Source organism: Abramis brama, assembly GCF_963993115.1.
Source record: "Abramis brama genome assembly, chromosome: 7".
Classification (NCBI taxonomy): domain Eukaryota; kingdom Metazoa; phylum Chordata; class Actinopteri; order Cypriniformes; family Leuciscidae; genus Abramis; species Abramis brama.
Genome location: NC_139969.1, coordinates 11,407,014 through 11,428,580, shown reverse-complemented (window position 1 = coordinate 11,428,580; position 21,567 = coordinate 11,407,014). Strand labels below are relative to the sequence as shown.

General features: G+C 38.1%; 2 protein-coding genes across 4 annotated transcripts in view; one reads left to right on the top strand and one right to left on the bottom strand.

The window, feature by feature from the left end:
* Positions 1 to 853: 853 nt before the first annotated feature.
* Positions 854 to 15,704, bottom strand: keap1a (kelch-like ECH-associated protein 1a). 2 transcript variants are annotated; one of them, XM_084119635.1, is made up of 7 exons: positions 15,439 to 15,704; positions 8,995 to 9,629; positions 7,036 to 7,392; positions 5,100 to 5,776; positions 2,666 to 2,871; positions 1,492 to 1,668; positions 854 to 1,368 (listed from the first exon to the last, which is right to left on the bottom strand). In XM_084119635.1, the coding sequence occupies exons 2-7, from the start codon at positions 9,202 to 9,204 to the stop codon at positions 1,193 to 1,195; spliced, it is 1,803 nt and encodes a 600-aa protein (XP_083975761.1). In that variant the 5' UTR covers positions 9,205 to 9,629; positions 15,439 to 15,704; the 3' UTR covers positions 854 to 1,192. The 2 variants fall into 2 exon arrangements, with proteins under 2 accessions (XP_083975761.1, XP_083975762.1); XM_084119636.1 differs by lacking the exon at positions 15,439 to 15,704 and having other exon boundaries at positions 7,036 to 7,419; positions 8,995 to 9,124.
* Positions 14,920 to 21,567, top strand: part of crlf1a (cytokine receptor-like factor 1a) — a 20,618-nt gene continuing 13,970 nt past the window's right edge. The window contains exons 1-2 of one of the 2 annotated variants that reach the window (XM_084119637.1): positions 14,920 to 15,050; positions 20,867 to 21,351. In XM_084119637.1, the coding sequence (XP_083975763.1) occupies positions 21,294 to 21,351 (58 nt within the window). In that variant the 5' untranslated portion in view covers positions 14,920 to 15,050; positions 20,867 to 21,293. Of the gene's footprint in view, positions 15,051 to 20,866; positions 21,352 to 21,567 lie in introns of those variants that run through there. The other variant, XM_084119638.1, reaches the window with a different exon arrangement.

The following is a 21,567-nucleotide window of genomic DNA, read 5'->3' as shown; positions in this document are numbered from 1 at the left end:
GGTCTTGACTTGCATGCAAGACACAGGAAGGGAGCAAGACTGTCCCAAGTCTGAATAATGCCAAAGCTCAGTGCCCTTATTGCACACCAAATCCACACTAATACTAACACTGCTTCGGAGCTATATTTGAGGTTAACCGTATCCCAGCATCATTCATCATGTTCAAATCACCAGATTCCTAGGAAAACATTCCAGTGCAAGTTAAATTAATTAGATATTACATACAATTTGGTAGTAAAAATGTAAAGTTGCACATTTTATTGAGTATGTGCATTATGTAAGAAGCACCACAATTACATTTGATTGACACTATGTACAGTTAGTGTCCCATTGGGTGATCAAAAGTTCTTACACACAGTTCACACTCACTTGAACACCTGGGCCAAATACAGGAAATACATCATGGAAGCAGACAAGTGGTCAAGTCCAAAGACTGCAAGAGCCAGGATTGGGACAGGCTCTAAGTTCTCTCTGGAAGTAGAAGTCCTCCACCTAGTGGTAAAAAGCAAACACGGTAACCCTTTTTTATTAAGCCTGTCCCCTACATATAAGATATTTCTAATGCTTATAATTGCTATCTATGATATCTTTAAATATCATATTTACCTGTTTGTGTTTAAACCCTATGAAGAATATAAAGCATTATAACATGAAATCATAATTATACTAATTATTTACGAGAACATTCAACTGATTTAAAAGTGTTTTAGAAGACATTACAAATTATTTTAAGAACTGTAAGAATAGCCTTTTAATGCATTATATATCCTGACTTACTGCAAACGCTCCCGAAAAAAAGGAAAGCTATCAGAAACATGTTCAAAGCAAAATCAAACCCCAAGCCAAACGTTCATCAGATTTCAGTGTTTTATAAGGTGTGCACATTAAACAGTGCATTTACAGACATGAAAAGCATTTTAGAACAAGCTCACAAAATTACGTGTTCAGCAGTCCGGCAAAAAGATTGTGCGTGTCTCAGTCATATTCATTTAGTCCTGATACAGCGATCAGCCCAGTGATTAGCAACGTTTCTCTCTCTAAATCACACACACTTTGTCGTGGATAGAGATTTATCAAATTTAATTAACCTAAAATGACATAGAAATGTTCTTATTGGCATCACATGCAAAAGGAAATTTGAAGGAAATCCAGCATGTGCTGTCTTCAACATGGCACAGGTCAAATTTCCACATTACATCTCTTCCTCATCCTCCTCATCCTCTGCCAGGATTCCAGGACACGGTTCCATGGTTACAGCAACACCCATTCCACTGCGCCCAACAGGCATATCTGTTACAAACGTCCATACATTACTGCCTGGACAGTAGCACTCCACACTGGACAAGAAACCCCCTTGATTGAATCCACCTGTTATGGAATAGTATTAAAGATTATTTACATTTATGCATTAAGCAGATGCTTTTAGCCACTACATTCAATGTATACATTTGATCAGTTCATGCATTGATCAGTTCCACCAATCCAGCTTACCTAACACATATATCTTGCATTGGTAGACTGTGACTCCATGTGCACTGCGGCAGTGGTTCATAGAGGCCATGGGTTCCCACACATCTCGAGCTATGTTATATCTCTCCATCGTTTTGAGTTGGGTTTGACCATCGTAGCCACCAACTGCATAGAGGAAGTTATCCATACACGCCACACCTACAAACAGAACACAAATCAAACAGCTTAGTACATGCCAACAAGTCTTTACTTCTTTACTTCAAGTCTTTTTTTTATTTGTGAGTACTGTATTTTCTGGTAAGGAGCTTCCAGCCATACAATGAAAGTGAATGGTGACCAAGTCTGTCAAGAATTTCAATTATTATTATTTTCTTTGTATAACTTAAATTTATGCACTACTTTTGTGATGGTTTTTTGAAGAGTGACAGTTCCTGGTCCCCATCTACATTCATTGAGTGGAAGAAAGCAGGGTGAACATTCTTTAAAATGTCTCCTTTTTTATTACGCAGAAGAAAGAAACATACTAAACAAGTTAGGAACAACATAAGGGTGCATAAATGATGAAAGAATTTTCATTCCTAAATGAATTATCCCTTTAAATCGTACATGTCTTTATGTCGACTGCACAGGTAATTCTTCAACTCTTCTGAAATTAATTATTGATGACTATGCCATAGCTTTAGCAATTACAGAACACACTGAATTGTTGTGCAAGGCTGCAGGGACAAGCAACTCTGGGAACTAGGAATTCCTAGAAGTCCAGTTACCTTCATGGACATTTTTAAAATAGTTTGATCTTTTTTATTTATTAACTTATGAACGAAAACATAGTGTATTAATTGTTTACTTAGAAAGTTGTATGTTATTTAGCTTATGTTTGATTCAGGTTTATTATTACATTTATTCATTTAGCGGATAGTTTTATCAAAAGCCCCTTACAAAAAGCGATTCATCTTAAGGAGGCAATAACATGACAACTGCTAACAGTACAAAGTTTCAAACACTGAATATTATGTTTTAAGTTGTTGATTAGATTTGATGTAGTCATTTGTTCTCTTATTTTCCTATTGTTGCCTTTAGTCACTTTTATATAATGGCACAATTCATGCAGTACATCACATGACTGCGGTTAACATGTCAAATAAAAGAAAACCGTTCCAATCCATTAATTTGATAAATGGTGCAGGATATTTACCAAGGCCGCTCCGAACTGTGTTCATAGGTGCCACCTGCTGCCAGGTGTTCGTGTCTGGTTGATAGCGCTCCACCGTGTTCCATCGGTTGTCCCCGTCGAACCCCCCCACCACATACAGACTCCCCCCACACATGGCGACACCGGCCCCCAGTCGTGCTACTGACATAGGGGCCACAAATGTCCAGCGGTTTGTCTCTGGGTCATACCTGTGAAAACAATAAGCAAGAAATCCTTACAAACCAATTTAGATACTGTATGAATATGATTTCCTAGACATGGCAATGTTGAAGTCAATGTAAAAGATCTTCTGTATCTCAGCCTCATCATTCCATTGTTTTTTACAATGATATCCAGAGCCAAATACCAATCATAATTGCAAGCAATTCCCATGAGCTGTTATATCACCAACAGAATGTCACAAATTAAAAATCAGCCTTCAGCAAGAAGAGGTTGTATTTAACCTGCCAACAATGCAAAATCTCCATTTAAAAGCTTGTGAAGACAGCTACTGTTACTGACCCAAGAGTTTCTGTCTCACAGCACAACAGAGGCACATATATTACCGAGTCTTGAATTTCACACATCTTTGAAATTGTAGATGATCTATCGACATTTATTGTTTGAATTTGTGTCTAGCTCTAATTCTTAAATAGAATACACGTACTTTCTCTCCCTGCATTCCTGGACAGATTAACTTTCCGCTTTGAGCTGCTCACTCAGATATAAATTATCCTCAATAGGACTCACATGCCTCTGTTATGAACATATACTTGAGCTGTTGTCTACAAGAAATAGCAAAAATAAGAAATAAAGACAAAGTTAATGAGGTTTATGCCACTTATTGTACATTCTCTGCTTATGGCATAATGTTTTTTGTTTAAGGATGTTTATTTACTGTATACACATTACAGTTTGGGGTCAGTATGATTTGTTTTAAAGAAATTTTATTCAGCAAAGATGCATCGAATTGATCAGAAAGGGTACACTGTAAAAAATGATCGTAATTTTAACAGTAAAAGACTATAAAAATGCTACAGTGAAAAACTGTTAATTGGTTAACAGAAATTTTCCGTACTATATACGGTAAATAACTGTGATAGATCTAATGGTACATTTAATGTAATTTTACTGTAAAATACCATTAAATTTACAGTTTTTGAAAGTGAAAATTGTATGTGACTCATTGTATAATTTACAGTGAAAAAACGTAAATTGACATTCCCACAATTCCCTGTGTTACACTTCACATTTGATGTTGAAATAACTATGTTTCTTCATAGTTTTCTTCGTTTTTTCTAATCAGTTATGTACATTAGGGTTTTATGTTACATTTAATGTTGTTAAATTAATGTTTATTGCATTTTTAAAATTTCATGTGTTACCGTGATGGTGTTTAATGTTTGTGTGAATGACACTGTGCAGCTTCTATAGAATTAACTTTCTTGTGGAAGAGCTGCTTGTGATGAGCTTTGATTGATCATGTGACTCTCATCACTGCTGTGATTGGTGGTTATCAGTGTATTACAATGGTACAAAACAGATATTAATACTTCAATAGGACGGTAAATTCACATTATATCAGATAATAAAATACGGTTTATTACTGTAAATTTTAAGTTAAGTCTGTAAAACCAATAACGGGTTGCTACCGTATTTTTGACGGTAAAGTTCTGGCAACCACAGCTGCCGTTTTTTTACCGTAAAAATCACGGTTAAATTTTTTACAGTGTATGGTGTAATATTATAGTATAATATAGATAGTATAATCTATCTATCTATCTATATATATGTTCTCACAGTACATTGGAGTCCTTCCTTTCAGATTCACTTGTGACATTGAGGTACAGTACTCAACAAACAACATGGCACTTTCGTTTCAGGTTGCTGATGAATCTCTCTAACCTGATCTGTCACCACTGGCTAATAAATATAAAATATTCATATCATTACACTTAGTGAGAAGATGAGTTCCTTCTGAAAGGCCTAACCTGACTCTGTGCCGTGGAATGTACATTATGAAACAGATTTGCCTGAAGCTTGTTAGTCAAGAGTGACTGCTCTGAAAAGAACAGAGCAAACTGATCTGTACACCCTGATGGAGATTGTTCTTGAAGTCAAAACACTTTCTGTAGCTGATGAGCGACGCGTCAGAAGTGTAGCGTGTATTGTAACCTTTCTGGTAAGATTTCATTTTTATCACGTTTTGTGTGAATGTTCTTCTGTCGGACAGGTGCGCGACTCAGTCTTTGGTGTAATAAGAACTTCGTCAACCAAGTTTAAATCTGTCATTCTGCACTGTGCTAATGTTTTGATTCCGCTAGCGTTGGTATAATAGAAAGGAAATATAATATAAAGGGGAAAAACCCCACTGCGTAAAACAAACCTTGACAACACAAAACCTTTTTGAATTGTTTTCTTCCTGTCCCAGCCTTACCTCTCAACGCTGTTATGATGTGTAGAGGCATGTGAACCCCCTACGGCATAAATGCTTCCGTCAATGACCCCAACACCCACTCGGTTTCTGGGCGTGTTGAGCGGAGCCAGCTGGGTCCACTGGTTAGTCATGGGGTTGTAGCAGGACAAAAATCCAGACTCCGTGTTGTTCTGCAGAGAGAGATTTCGTCCCCCGACCGTATAAATGAGCCCGAACAACACGCAAGCCCCTAGCCCGCTACACGGAGTTCCCATGTCAGATAGCTTTAGCCAGACATTCTTCCGTGGGTCGAAGGCTTCCAGAGAGTCCAGAGAGTGTTGCCTGTAACCTCCCGCTATGTAGATGAGTTGCGTCCCACGATGAGGAGGGGGCGGCAATGATTTTCGAAGAGCCATGTCCTGGAAGATCTTGGACAGGAAGTCTTTGCAGGAGTTGGCCTTGCTGAGGATGGGGCAGGACTGCAGTTGCCTTTTGAGGAATGTGGGCGGCAGGGCATAGATGTGGACAGCGTTGAGGAGGGCATGAAAGTACTGCGCCCGGCCCTCCGCATCCCAGCGGACCCAGTCAATGCAGGCCTTGTAGACCTCGGATTCGCAGAGCACCTTTAGACTGTCCTGACTGATCAGCTCAAGCAGCTGGCAATGGGACAAACTGAAGAACTCCTCCTCTTTGGTTACCTGTGACATGAGCATGGAGGATAGTTAGATCTGAAAAGTATACTGAACAAGTCCTGACTTACTGAATTTGAATTTATGGACTTTGTAACTATTTTGAAATATCAATAACAAACTTGTAAATATGTAAACATGTGAGGAACAATAAATTAAAAAAGAACAAATTAAAGGAATGTTCACCTTTTTCCATAAAGGGGCAGTCACATTTATAATTGTTCTGTGAATTTTTGAGGGCTAAATGCAGTCATTTCAATAGGAATCCACATGATTGAGAATTTAGCACGAGTGCCAAAGATTTCCCCACATAGATTTAGCAACGGGTTCAAGTTGGTCACGTAGATTTGCCAAGTTGACCAACAGAAAGCTGCTTGGTTTAGAAGTAACTACTGTAAGAACTGCGCTTCATACATCGCTACACTATTGGCGACAGACAATGGAGCTTTTTTGCCAGCAAAATTTCACAGAAATTTCGCTAATGTGACTGCACCAAAATGAATATTATTTGATCATTAGGGAGCTCACAAATCTCATTCATGCTTATTTTTAATTTTAAAAAAATGGTGACTTTAGACACATTGTGCAAGGTTTGACATTTTTTGAAAGGTTGATCCTTTTTTATGCTACCAAAGGCCATTTTCATGGCAAGAACAGGATGGTTTAAAAAACAATATATAAACTCTTATCATCTAGTTCTTTGAATAGATGTGAATTGGATAATCAGTAAACAATGACTTTAATTTCATGCTTTTTCTATTTGTAGCTATTGCTTGTCTTCAGAAGATGAGCAGCATGGGTCGTGTGGACAACTTTTATGGTACTTTTGTTATGGTAAATACATTTATGCTTTACGTTCCACTTTCCATTGGAAATCCACATCCACTTTCATTGTATGGAAAAGTGCAGCTTGCACATCTCTTTTCGAGTTGAAGAACAAAGTAATAAAGAAAGAAAAATAATACAGGTTGGAGTGACATGAGCATTTTTGGGTTAATTCTAGTTTTTGGGTTAACTATTGCTTTATTGCATGATTCATTTGACAGCTGGATAATTAATACGAGTCAATATCCATCTGCAAGGCAGACCTGAGTTCCATTGACAAATCAATTAGCTACACAGCACTGTTCTCTACAGCCTTCATTCATTCACAGACTAACTGTTACAGGTCAATGGCTCAGCACAGTTACTTAAGACAGCACAGCAGGTGGAAACTATCGATTGCTGCTAACTGACACTTCGGTGAACGGAGTCTACAGGGCACGCACCTCATTGAAGTGAGTGTTGATATACTCTCTTGTGCGAAGGTGCAGCTCGGTGCAGCCGATCTCCTCTGCAAACCTTGAGATGCCTATGACGTTAGACGGCTCCAGGTTCTTCGTGAGGAAATCGCAGCATGCTTTGGCCACTTCTTCCATCTGATAGCGCATTGCTGTCAAGAGGACGTGAAGAACGCACTTCTCGCCCACTGTGATCCGCGAGGTGTAGGCATAGTCAATGAGGCGGCTGATGACCTGAGGACACGCGTCTCGCAGGGTGACCTCCGAAGCGTGGCATTCCTTGAAGTTACTGGTGAACATGGCTTTGAAGTAAGGACTGCAGGCAGCCAGCACCAGTTTATGCACCTGGGGAATGTAGACACTTGTTCATGGCTGGCGTAAAAAAAACAAAACAGGAAGGACACACCTCAAACTAAATTATAAGAGCATTATGTGCCATGTACTTGGAATTACAATTAAATGCCTTAACATGTACTAACATAATTCTTCACTTGTGATGAGAACAATTTATCTTTATGCTCTGTAATTTGCAGTGTCAGAGACATACCCTATTAAAAAGAAACTAAAACACACTTGACCTGTTTCTCTGAGAGTTCCAAGAAGAGTAATCAATGTAGTTTACTATACAAAGTACTAGAGAACAACTAATATATACTAGGGATGCATTGACATTAAAATTCTGAGCAATGCAATAAGTCAATTTTTTATTTTTTTTATTTTTATTATATATTAAGGCCAATAGTCAATACATGGCTATTGACATTCTATATTATTTGTCTAAATAAATTAAAAACAAAACACTAAAAACTAAAACCAATTCTGCAAGTAAATTTAGGCATAACAACAGTATGAAGAATGCACAAATATATTTTTGAAGCTCATAATTTCATAAATACACAAAGGCCCTTTTATAACAATAATGTAATGTAAAAATTTGTCGCAAAATTTCTCAAAGCTGTCAGTCAGTGTGAATAATCATGAGACACTGCCTTCTAACAGATTAAGGCCACTCAGTCTTATGCATAATTGAGATACTGCTGATGTATACGAGCACTGTATATGGTATGGAAAAAGTCCTGTGATGTTCACTCAAAAACCAGGAAACCAAAATAGCCCAAAATAAAATCCTGAAATACTTAAAACTACTGTATGTTAACACTGTCTTCTATCATGCAATTGTTAATTGTGTGAATCTCAACCCCTTTAAAGCAAAAAACAAAAACCTATGGATAGAACAGACTGTGCTGCAATGGGAGATCTCATGACACTTTAAGTAGAATAAGGGTGCGCCTCAATCAGCTCCCTTGCTTCCTACGTCGTGAATCAGTATATTGTGTACACAAATTCGGGCACTGGAAAGGATAGGACCCTGGCTCACTACACATTGGGACACATGACTCTATTTCCGTCGATATAACATCCTCATTGTACAACATCACTACAAGTATTTATGAACAACAGTAGAACTGATATCTTTCTGGCATTATTTTTTAATGTTATTTAAAGTAGGCCTACATTATGATAAATACTTTGCTTGTTACATATACATGCAACATTTCAGCCGTAAATAAATCATAAATGTTATATAGTTTATGTTCATAACCTGTCTAACAATGTAATGCCAAAATATAATTAAATAAGGGTTTTAAAAAACATCTATCGCATGTCATTATGTGTAGTGAGTTGGCTCACGTGATTTATGTTTCGCACATCAGAACTTCCGTTAAGGGAACATAGTACATCGATGCTCCTTGGTTTTCACAGTGCATTGTGAGACTTTTAAGGGAGCAAACGTTTGAGTGTATTGGTAGGATTTTGGGATTGAGACAGCCCTTAAAATGGCCGACTCCTTGATCAGTGCCCTGACTACTGAACTAGGGAGATGACTGAGACTAAGACACCTTTTCACCTAGTGCACCTTTAAGGACTGACCACTGTAAATCTCACCTTAAAATCCACTATCTTGTCCTTGTACATCACATGTAGAACCAGATCACAGAGCAATTCATGATGGCGGAACTCATCCATGACCTGCATGGCTTTAGAGGGATGACTTTCAACCGTGTAATCCAAGTAACCATGACCCCTCATGGAGGGCACCACGATGGCAGTGAAATCCTCATCTTTAATGGGCCTCTTCTTTCTTGGACAGTTCATTCTCTGAGACCTAGAATGTCACTGATATATATTCAGGAAACGGATGGTGACAGCAGCGACAAAATATCTATATCCATCCACGTGTCATGAAGAAAAATAGACACAACTGATGATCGCTTAGGGATAGAGAGCCATGTTTCTTCTGCCTGGTTAGAAGTCCACCATACAAAGATTCTGTATCAAGCCAAGTTGGCATTTTTGAAATATTCACAGTATATAATAAAAAGATACTATACCATCACTTCCTTTAAATCAGACAAATGCTGCATTTCGTCTTTATTGACGAGGTAAAAAGTCATTTATATCCTCTAGAGGATGTATACGCAAAGTTATCTTAAATTATTTTAAGCATTCGCATTAAAAATGCAATATTATTTTCTTCCAAAAGGTTATTGTCCTCCGAGATGGATTGTGCTCTTTTCACCCTGTAAAAAAACACACACAAAAAAAACAGATAAAACACTGAGAAATGTTTTGTTAATCCCTCCCCCCACCCCCTAGTGCTTTCATTGTTTATCAAATGCATAATTGAATATAGCCAAAGATGATTAAGGAAGATATCTTGGATATAAAACTAAACAAACACAACATTCAATAGGCAAAGGAATACAATGGCAGCTTTACGCAAATCCTGCAGAGGCCATTTCTATCATAACAATATGTACAAGAAACTGTCTTTAATTACAGTCTATGCTGACAGTTGCATAGACTTGGCTGAATCATGTTTTACTTCCCTATTTCTTGACGGATGTCAAGTAGACTACAAAAAAAAAAAAAAGTCTACAGCAAAGCCTTGTTCACAGACGAAACATGTGACTTCCTGCATAATACAGACAGTACTTCCAAAACCATGCTTCAATGGTAATAAGTAATAACCATGTATCAACCATGTATCAAAAGACCTTTGTGGACACTAACATGGTTTTCGAGTGAAGGCCAAAGTCTCTTTTGTTTATCAGTCTTGGTGGTGTTGTTCATCAGAAACGAATTTGTTATGTAACGTCCAACACTTGCAGGTCATTTCTGTTGCTGTTATTGCACAACTCAGTGTTAAAGACACTTATTTGTCTTAGAGCACAGTTTATCACAAGACAACGCTGCCAGCCACGGCTTCTTTTGGAACTAAGAGAGCTCCTTCAGTCGTGGCCTCCATTGCTCATTGTGTCATGCTCCCACATGCCATACTGCAAAGCAGGACTTTAAAGAGAACTTTAACCATTAACTTGCTGAGTGTCCGGTTATTTGAAAAATAATAGAACAGAAAGTGAAAAGCTCTGGAACTTTCCTGGTAGGTGCTGCCAAGTGAACTCTTGTCCTGGTTAACTACCATGATGTGCTGTGGAAGATGATGCAATGTCATTCAAAACCAATATGCTGTGTCTGTGGAATATTTATGAAGAACCTTTACACAGCACTTTCCATTCAATGGCTTTGATTATTCGCTATAGATATACCATTGTTTGTTTCCATTAAAAGGGTGGTTGTGATTTCACTTTTCTAACTTTAGGTAGTGTGTAATGTTGCTGTTTGAGCATAAACAACATCTGCAAAGTTACGATGCTCAAAGTTCAAAGCAAAGGAAGATATTTGCTTTTAAAGAAATTGATTTTTAAGGACTACAACAAATGGCTGGTAGGGACTACACGACATTCCTCCATGGTTAGTGACATCACTAACCCTAAAATTTACATAAACCCCGCCCCGGGAACGAGCAGTCCATGTTGAGAAGAGGAAGAGCTGTTGTAGTAGAGCACATTTGTGAGTCTGCTCAAGCTGTCGCATCCGTGTTTTCACATGCACAGTACGTAACATAAATGCAATAGCATGTCACTGTAGGCATCTTACAACAGTTCCTACACAAGCGATTTTATAGATTATCATGACATAATTGAAGATAATTAACTCCACATCAGCAACATAAATTCATCAACTAACCATTCAGAAACGTCCTGTTGCATTCTACATGTTGTCACTTCTTTTTAAATCGCTAAAATAAATTTTAGTGCTTGTCTAATCGGAGCTGCTAATACACACAAAAGCTCTTGAAGCTCCGCCCTCTGTGCCGGGAGCAGCAGCTCATTTGCATTTAAAGGGGTCATATGATGGGATTTCTCGTTTTCCTTTTTCTTTAGTGTGTTATGTAGCTGTTAGTGCAAGTATAAGATCTGCAGAGTTACAAAGCTCAAAGTGTCAAACCTAAAGAGATATTCTTTGTAAAAGTTAAGACTCAGCCACACCTTCCTAAAACGCTTCATTCAAACATGCCCCCGCAAATCTACATCAGTATGTGGGGGCAGAGTTTTATAAAAAAAACAAAAAAAGAAGGCGTAATTTTTATTCTCTCTGTATTATTGTTGCCTCCGGCACCGCCATGTCGTGGAGACGCTGTGTTTTCCGTTGTGAAAGCCAGACTACTTTGTTTGGCCTTTCAAAAGAAGACGCAATTAGAATACAGTGGTTAAGCTTAATTTACAATTAAAAATAAAAAGATAGTATAAGTCATTATAATCAGTAATTATGTCCCCAATGAAATAACACCTTACCAATCTGATACGATCTGGTCCAGTTGCGCTGGCAAAGTTGATCGATTAGCTTGGTCATCTGGTCATCGGACTCGAATTGATAAGGTAGTACCCGACATTATCACCTGTCATTATTGCTTTGGGAGCTGATGTTCCAAATATGGTAAGGGAGTGACATTTCCATCACACGCTTAAGGTTTTTGGGCCAATCACAATGAATGCACTGGATCGCTGGCCAATCAGAGCACTCCGTGCTTTTCAGAACGATGAGCTTTGTAAAAATTGACGTGTTTCAGAAAGGCAGGGCATAGAGGAGCAACAATAATGTACAGTGTGTGTAAAATAATTACTTTTTTTAACCTAAAACTGCGTAAACACATTGCATTAAACCAAATACACAAAATAATTTTCCTTTCAGAACCATCATATGACCCCTTTAAAGGGACACACACGAAATGACGCGTTTTACTGACCCTCAAAAAGGGACAATTTTAACATGCTGTAAAAAAAAAGATCTGTGGGGTATTTTAAACTAAAACTTCACATACACACTCTGGGGACAGCAGAGACTTATTTTACATATTGTAAAAAGGGGCATTATTCCAACCCTTTAATCGATGTTACGTGACTAAAATGCAATTTTTCCTCTTGCGATAAGTCATTCCAAAAATCATGGTGACGGATATTGGTATAGGTTTATGTATATCGCAACCACCACACTAGCCATTATTTTTAATCGAAGGAGACGTAGGTGTGTTATCCAAGCATTAATGGCAAGGAAAGCCCCTTATACTTGGCAGTGGCAACGTAGAGCATATATATACACACTTACATGGTACAATTAAAACATGCATTTTACTGCAGTTATGGCTCAGATTATATGAATAATCACATTATCATAATTGAACTATCCCTCTAAAGGTCATAAAAGTCATAAAACCCTAAAACAAATTGTTTTAGATATCAACGGATATGTACCGGTTACACATCCATAAAAACAACAATAACACTCATTATCTTTATTATTAAGGGGGAAGTGTTTCATTTTCTTAGCTATTTCGTTCTTTCGGTTTAAAAAGAAAAGTTGAACCAACGTCACAAAAAGTAAGGTATAGGCCTATGCGTTAATTCGGAGTGGTGATTGGCCGCCGTGGCTGGAGAGTATGTCAACATCATCATTTTGTGAGCTTTTCTCTGCATTATTCATGACAATAAACACTCTTAATCCAATCACTACGCAGTATTATGTATGAGATTGCGTTACAGTGTCAGTGCTGTTCGTTCACCTCTGCCTGTTCAGCTTTGCGTACGGACATGAGCCGTGATCAGAGCTGGAGTTTGACTACCAACAAATGGAAACACGTGGAGCGCACATAAGAGCGGTTTCTGCACAGAGTGCCACAATGAGTTTAACAACACAAAGTGGTCATCACTTGAAGAGAGAGAGAGAGAGAGAGAGAGAGAGAGAGAGAGAGAGAGAGAGAGAGAGAGAGAGAGAGAGAGAGAGAGAGAGAGAGAGAGAGAGAGAGAGGGAGGGAGGGAGAGAGGGAGGGAGGGAGGGAGGGAGGGAGGGAGGGAGAGAGGGAGGGAGGGAGGGAGAGTGAAGTTCCACTGTGTCACAGTTATATAGCTGAGGTTATTGAGTGCACAAAACACTTCATTAATAACTGCACCATAACACATCTCCATTGCTCTGTTAAAGAGACAGTCAGTCTGCAACGTGTTCATGACTACAGGGAAAACTGTGAATCATAAAGACACAGGGTGCATAGAAGGGTAGTGATAACTGACCTAGAATCAGGCTGACCGGAAAGCCTTTGTTCAGATAAAGTTTCTAAGTACACTACATACACTGAACTTTTTGCATAATGATTGTGACCTATAAGTTAACTCGGAAAGAGAAGGACATGTTCACACACAAACACACACACTATAGGAATGCAGTGCAGTGTGATTCACAGAGATGACTAATGATAATTGAATTAGTTCAGGGCTCAACAATAAGGATCGCCTGATGGCCCTGGGTCAGTGTGAGAGAGTTTCAGGATAGTCTTATGAAGTCCTGATCACCCTGTCAGAGTTATTATTATTTTTATTTTTTGCAATAATGACCAGCTAACTGTACAGTACTTTATCCCTAACAGAACTTCTAGCTATTATTTGTAAATAAATAATATATAAAAACTAAATTACTAGAGAGGCATAAAAAATATGATGCTAAAAATAAAATGTATGAGTGCTGTTGTTATTAAATATGTTTTGAACGAATTTGTTAAATGAACAATTTAATTATTTGGTCATAAATACAGGTTGGGCTTCATGTCAACACCTACTAGCATTATGGTGTGTTGATGTTTTCTTTCACAAATGGAAATAGAGTTATAATAATGGGCACTGAGGCTTTTCTCTCAACTGTCTCATAAGAAGGTTTATTAATAGTCAACACCGAGTTCCTTGCCACTGTCACATTTTGGCTTGCTGAGATGGGGCCACTTTATATTTTGCACTATTTTCCTGTTTAACTATATGTATTGAACATTTGCATCTCTCTTGTCTCCCCTGAGCCCCTTGAGTTTTAACAGATTCCCAAAGCATGGGGTGAATTTGATGGGGGGTAACAGAGAATGAATAGGGGAAAGGGACGTTAGAGTATGCAATTCCATCGCGCTATGATTGGATACGATCGGTTATGATTGGATGTGAGTAAATCCCACCTCTTGTTTTCGTGCGCGTTCTCTAATCGGCCTGAATGAAGACAATGATGGCTAATGGGAAGACTAATTAAAAAGTAAGTAAACAACTCAGCCTCAGTCAAAATCAAACTGGAAATGGCCTGAAAACATGATGACTGTGGGTGGTTTTAGTGAGCAATCTGCTTGGTGAAGTTAAAGGTAGGCCTACATCTTCGTCTGTGACCAGTACAAGCTTGATGACTGCTGAAAATAAGTTTGACTATTAAAAAGAAAAGCTGAAAATTAGTTCACAAATAATATTGTTATTGCCATTATAAATGTAAAAATGCGTAAAAACACTAACTGAAATGAAACTGATACTCCACTGATACTCCACTCCACTGGGTTTCTCGTGAAAGTAGCATGACATTAAATAGAAAACCCGGAATTGCCTCCAAGCCCAGTGATTACAAAACGCTTCGAGCGTGGGGAGGGGTCGCCCCTCTTCACTCATAAACGCTGTTCCAGTCCGGGTTTTAGCATGTTCGTTGCTTGGCGAGACCCAAAGCTTGACGCTTTGGCTTATTTCGGAACTATTTTCTTTTGGCTGAAAAGAAATGCACGAACTAACTCGCCAAACTTTGCGTGAAACGTAAGTTACTCGATATTTTTAACTACTGTATAATATTACACTATGAATCATGCTGTAGTAGTAAATATCAGCACCGCAGTCTCGTGCCAACAGCTGGATCAGTACAGTGCTACTACAGTAACATGCTCGTGTGATATTGCATTATTAAGAACAAAACTACTCTGTCAGCACTTTCCTTTGGGGAAAAACATGAAGCAGTAATCCGAGATATTAATGAATGTGACATCATTACACCGTGGGCTATCGCACCCCTGATAAAATTGTGCTGATACGACGAGAAGCAAAAAAATGACTTTTAGTTAGTTAACGTTAGCCCCGTGTCAAGTGCGTGCAGGTCTCCATCGACACCAAACGCAATTATCTATCTACACCCGCTAAAAACACTCACCTTGAATCAGGAACCGGCGACAGTTCTCCACTTACGTACTGTCAGTATAGATTATTTAAAGAATGATGCTGATAAAATAAAAATAAAAATTAATAAATGAAGAGGTGAATGCCCTCCGCGCGCATTCACGAACAGAATGTTCCTGTAGCTGGGCGCGTAAAACGTCAAAGCAAAGCACACACGAAAAAAACGAAAGTTTGCTGTGCCGCGAAGCTCCACCGCCTTCCAGCTGTCAACTGCCTGTGTGTGAGAAACGCGCGTACACTGTAATTCACGCTCGCGCGGCGCGCGCCCGCCAGCAGAGCGAACTGGTGAAGGAGGCCCGTGCACACTCTAGCGCGCTCCCGCTCCCGCTGGCAGCGCTCCAAACACACAGAGAGTGCCTGCCATTGACATCAGCATGACTGTGCAACTCCTCATTCAGTTGAACGAGACCTAATACAGGTTGAATGACAAACCGAAAGCAAATATATCGAGGACTGTCAGTTGATCTCATTTGTCATTTGAATACTCGTCTCAGGTAATCCATCTCTGAGGCTGAGTGCTTCACGGTCTGGAAAAATTGACAAGTTCGTTGCCAAGAATTCTCAACGTTGTTATGTAAAAAGTAAACAGACACCCACTGGGAAACCCTCTTCCTAATCCTAGATGAAATTTGTATTTGCAGTGTATTTGTGTGGGCTTGTTGGGATTTTAATTGTCCCTGAAGCTTTAGTGAGTCATAGGCTATATGGTGAGTGGCATTCCACAATAATGAACAAGCTAATCCACATTTTAACCAGGGAACTTCAGCCTCCTCAAAAGTAGTGATTAACAATGTTGACAGAAAGCTGTGCAGTAAAATGGCAATATTAAAATTGGAAAATGTTTAACAGAAATGACTTAATTAAATCGTTGCTTATAGGCTATGCACGACAAATTTACTTAACTTTACATTAGCTATGGATAATAGTCCTGCGTGTGAGATTCTATGTAGAATGTAATTTTTTTTTTTTACATCCTTCATATTAAGAGTGTTGTTTTTATATATAAATAGCATAGGCCAATATCAGATTTTATGGATCTCTGGCAGATAGCAGATTGTTTTACAGTATTCCTGAAAGGCTTCCCAAAGCTCTTATTCCTTGTTGGGTTACACCCAGGCCTTTGACCTTAGAAGAATTTCTGAGGTTTGTTTTGCTGATTCTCGCCTTGTCATAGTATTAAGGAAGTCACTGAAGCAGGAACATGCAAATTCCACCAAGAGCAGGAGGTGCAAGAGCAAATAATATTCCAACAAAGGACAGCAAAGTTTACTGTTAGAAAGATCAGGTACATATGCAAAGCATTATATGGCAGCGATAGCAACAAATTCTTTTTTTATCATTTCCATGAAAGTATTTTTTAACATTTAATCAATTTATTATGATAACTATATGATTGCTATGATAATTATAATAAATAATCCACTCATCTGCCACCTTTTACTGTTTAGAAACACAATGAAATATCAACATTTGGTATTGAGGACAGGTGCAATTGTTATTTTGTGTTCTTTCATACTGCACAAGATACTAGACTTTGTCTTGCAATAATATGTAAACCACTTTCTTGTCATGCGTGCAAGACCTCAGGTGTGCTCTTTTACTGCCAAGAGAATAAAGACAATGACACAGCAGTTCAGAAGAACATGAGATAGACTGATGACCCTGCATGCACAGCACTTTTCCAGACAACCCCCATCCCATTATACAACCCGCTCTACTTGTTTCTCTATTTAATGGCATATTATATCATATTAATATAATTATATTATATTTATCATATAAAAAACACATTGTGTCTGATTGCTTCAAAGATTCATTGGTAATGTGTATTAAAGCAATTTGTAGCTTGATTATTCAACACAAAAAACAGTAACAATGAACTGAAATGCAATGGCTCATTTCTAAAAAAAAATAATTGCAAGTGAAAATTGGCTAAATAACCATTTTTTACATGTTTTATGGGCTTGTTAAGATGATCTGACTGCTTGCATGCAACTATGGAGATTTCATTATAAATTTTGTATAATTCTCAATCCTGGAATCAATTGTCAAACTGAGTTAAACACACTGTGTTTGTGCTCCCTCTAATGGTTGCCTCTGAATGACACGCAGCTCAATTGCCTGGAGATTTGCTTTATGCGACTCTTGTTCTTTGTATGTTGTTAGACGGTACAAAACAAAAGCATCGTGATGTATAAATAAAAATTTGAACAGCATCTTTTGGCAGAACAATCAGAGCATGTAAATGATCACAGAATAGTTTTTTATCTATTAATTTGCCTACATGTTTATATTATGCATTGACTTTAGCTCTGTTTTCTTAATCAAATCAAAAGCCCTGGGTGAGTTGAGATATTTTAGGGCTTTGAGTCATGTATTTGAACTGAACAACAAAACATTCCCCAAATATCTTTACTTGAGAGTGCAGAACCCGTTTGAGTTAGAGGTTATAGGGAGTAATGGTTTGTGGGGAATTAATAAAAAATTGGCAAAAAAAGAGAATGAAGGGTGAAATATTGTATTCTTTTTGATTGTCGATGCATTTCACCCAGCACATTGAATCCAGATGGAATGAGGAGAAAGAGCAAGTTAACAACTCCGTGTTCCATGGGATTTTCGGCTACACATTTGCAAGATCTTGCCATCGCCGAGTGTATGGTTGATATACATCTGTCATGCATTATTCGGGGAGGGGGGTGCTGCCAAAGGTGCTTCTCTGGCTTTAGAAACTATTTCAGGGGTATCTGTCAGAAATGATGGTCTGATTTGTATTTCTTTGACTGTTCATCCCATGTTAATTCACATTTATCTGTTCTTTAGAAAGATAATAATACATTATAACATACATTACAATGTAAACAAAGCTTAGCCGAGTCTGGAAAGGCTTTGACCCTACTTCAAACAAACATTTTCTCCCAATCAGTGAGGATTGGACCGCTGGGGTCAGTGACTGTCTCTGTGTATTAAGAGGAAATTGCTTGATTTACAGTGATTTCAGCACATGTTTCGCAGAGCTGGAGCCTCTCCCAGCTTTCCAGACATTTTTAAGAGGGTTTCTGTGTCGGCCAAGTTGATTGGACATAAAATGCTGAGGTGTGTTGGACTAAGGTTTACCCCTCATTGGATAATCATCATTATATTACTGCATGTCCAATTTGGGTTCCTCGGAGGGCTTCAAAACAAAGCAGCCAATACTTTCACACTCGGCTTGAATGCCGCGAGTCAAAGCCTGTGTCCCGAAGAGAATTCCCACTGAAATCTTTATGGTGGGATAATTTGTTCCACATGCCAGAGCTCACCCACTAAATCACAGGGTCCCGGTAATCAATGCTTCCCTGTCTCATTATGGTGTGTTTTGCTGTCTCGGAGCAGGCTTCTGGAGGATAAATGTCCTCTTAGATACAGACAATTCCTTGAAGTGTAAGTCATGTTCTGGTCTGGCATCACCTAGCCGGGTATGTGTCCAATCAGATGCAGTCGGTGAATTGGCCGAGAGATTTATGTTGGAACTCATTTGCTTGGAGGAAGTTCTTGTTTGCTTTTCTGTTTCTAACTATCTTTGTTGTTCTGTCTCCAAAGCAGAGCTCTTTTAACACATCACTCAATTACTCCTTTTCTTTCTCTCCTGTAGTTGATTTGCATAGCTAATGTTTTGGATTATTGTCCCATCTTTTAGGATTTAGCGAAAAGTATAATCACTCTCGCCCTTCAAGTTGATCCAAAGTCGTTTAATGGACTGGATTATATTCCTAAAGACTCGAAGATCCGAGGCAGATGATAGTAAGACAATTTCCTTTGAAATCTGGAGCTTATTTCTGTGTAAAATGACCACATGCAATAGTCACGTATTTCCCAGCAACAGCTACTTCATTCACTGATAATTATATCTTGTTAATCTGTTTGTACGGCTTTCATTCATCTCAACCCTGCTGAGGTTGTTCTGATTACATCATCATGCTTTGTAAATGTGCATTTCCTGAGGTGCGCTATTTATATGACATAACATTCTTAAGCATGCATTGACTCTTATGCATTACTCATAGGCATGATGCATGAGTAAACTGTTTGGAAGGTTAGTTTATAGATTTTATTTAGGAACGTGGTGTTTAGAAGTGCAGATCTTTTAAATAACTGTTTAGAAGACATAAGCATGAAGTTATAGGATAAGGGCAGAATTAATGAATGTGGTGGGAGCTCTCTCGAGACTCCAGCTCTGTTAGATGAATGGTCTTTGTCCCCGTTCATTCATAGACTTTGGATGACATCCCTCTTGTTATAGCATTGTATGGTGATAACTGGAAAGGAAGTCCACTCACTCATTTACGAGACAGAACCAGCGTGGAACTAACGGTAAACCAGGCTTTAACAAGCGTTTTTTCAATAATAGAATAAAGCACTGCATTGTGGATTTTCTTGACCCACGGGCGAACTTACTGTCATGGTTATTGTTTCAAAATATACATTGTCACCGAATGAGTGACTCAATGACTAGGACCACATCTCCAACTGCTCATAATCACCATTACTCAAACATTAGTCATGACAACGTTGAGGCGTTGGTATTGAATTGACATGCATTTTCCATTGATTTAAACTTTGTACAGACAAAAAAAAAAGGAGAGAAATGCAGTTTTATCACATTTTTTATGTTTTTGGAAACTTATTGTCTTAAATAATTCTATTTAATTCAGTTTATTTCACATTTTCATAGAAGAACGATTGCCCAGATGTTAATGAAATATTGTTTTAATTGCTCTTATAATTATTTCTCTATATAATTCTATTTAATTTAGTGCTCTCAAATTGATTAATCGTGATTAATTATCTAACATAAAAGTGTTTTATATGTGTGTGTGTGTGTGTATATATATATATATATGTGTGTGTGTGTATATGTATATTTATACACACACACACACACACACACACACACACACATATATATATATAATATAAACAAACTTATGGATGTGATTAATCGATTTGACAGCACTAATTTAATTATAATTGCATTACATTTATACATTACCTATATCTATATAATTATATTTACAGAATTTGTATTGCATTTTTCCCCCCATCAGAACAATTGGCAAAACTATATAAAATGTAGCCTATTCAAAAACAGTTTTTCTTTTTATATTCTGTATAACATTTGAGCATATGAATGGAATATAGAAACGAATATTATTTTTCTCCCGTTTTAGGGTCATATCATCTACCTTTATTCTGTTCTGTTCAAATTAAAATATAATATTCATATTACAGATAGTATGTCAGACAAACTTTTACTCCTTCCAGTCAATTAACACAGAATGTAATTACTCGGCTTCAAGTGACTATCCATAAAAGGGCTGAACTGGAAAGTATTCCCATTAAGAGATTGTTCTTCTGACCCACAGGTAGGCTGAAGCTTCGGGATTCACGAGGAAAGGGAAACAAGAGGAGGGCACAGACAGAAGGAAGGGAGGAATAAAACGAAAGAGGCAAAAATGACTTGGAACTGTGTGGGAAGACATGGGAGGAGCTTGCAAAGTATAAACTTGGATGTTTCCTAGCAGTGGAGAGCCTCAGCACGGTAAACGATGCCAAAAGTAAATGAAGAGGACGAATGCACTGTCGCATTAACAGAACATTTAGCGGATATTCTTTAAAGTTCATTCTTCTGGAATATCCGCGAGACGCCCGCAGCTCAGGAACTGACGCTGGGATCAACTGTTCGGGTGCACTGGAGCTGGACTCGGTGTGGCATGCGTGGATCAAATATTCCTGCATAGACCAATAAGACTCTCTTATCCTAAAAGAAAGAAAGCGAACATTTGTCATAAGATGATCTGGCTATTGTTTTTGCTGCTCTGTGCTGCCGGCGTGTTGTCGTCTTCCACCCGTGAGTACATTTACAGCTCTCTATGTGTGTGTTACATGTGTTTTTACGTACCTTTTTCATCGAATGGGATTTTGGGGACTTGGCGCGTTCAGTATTGAATTCACATAGGTAAATATAATAGTTTGGATAGAATAGTAACTTACTTTTAAGTTTTTTTAATGTTAAGGTATTTTTAATGTTACGTACAATGATAATAAAAAAATACATTTTAAAAAG

Excerpts from the sequence above, each read along its gene's own strand:
- keap1a (XM_084119635.1), bottom strand. The coding sequence starts at position 9,204 with ATGAACTGTCCAAGAAAGAAGAGGCCCATTAAAGATGAGGATTTCACT. Across the intron at positions 1,669-2,665 it reads CACAGTTCGGAGCGGCCTTG|GTGTGGCGTGTATGGATAAC; the intron begins GTAAATATCCTG and ends TTCTGTTTGTAG. Across the intron at positions 1,369-1,491 it reads ATGCAAGATATATGTGTTAG|GTGGATTCAATCAAGGGGGT; the intron begins GTAAGCTGGATT and ends ATTCCATAACAG.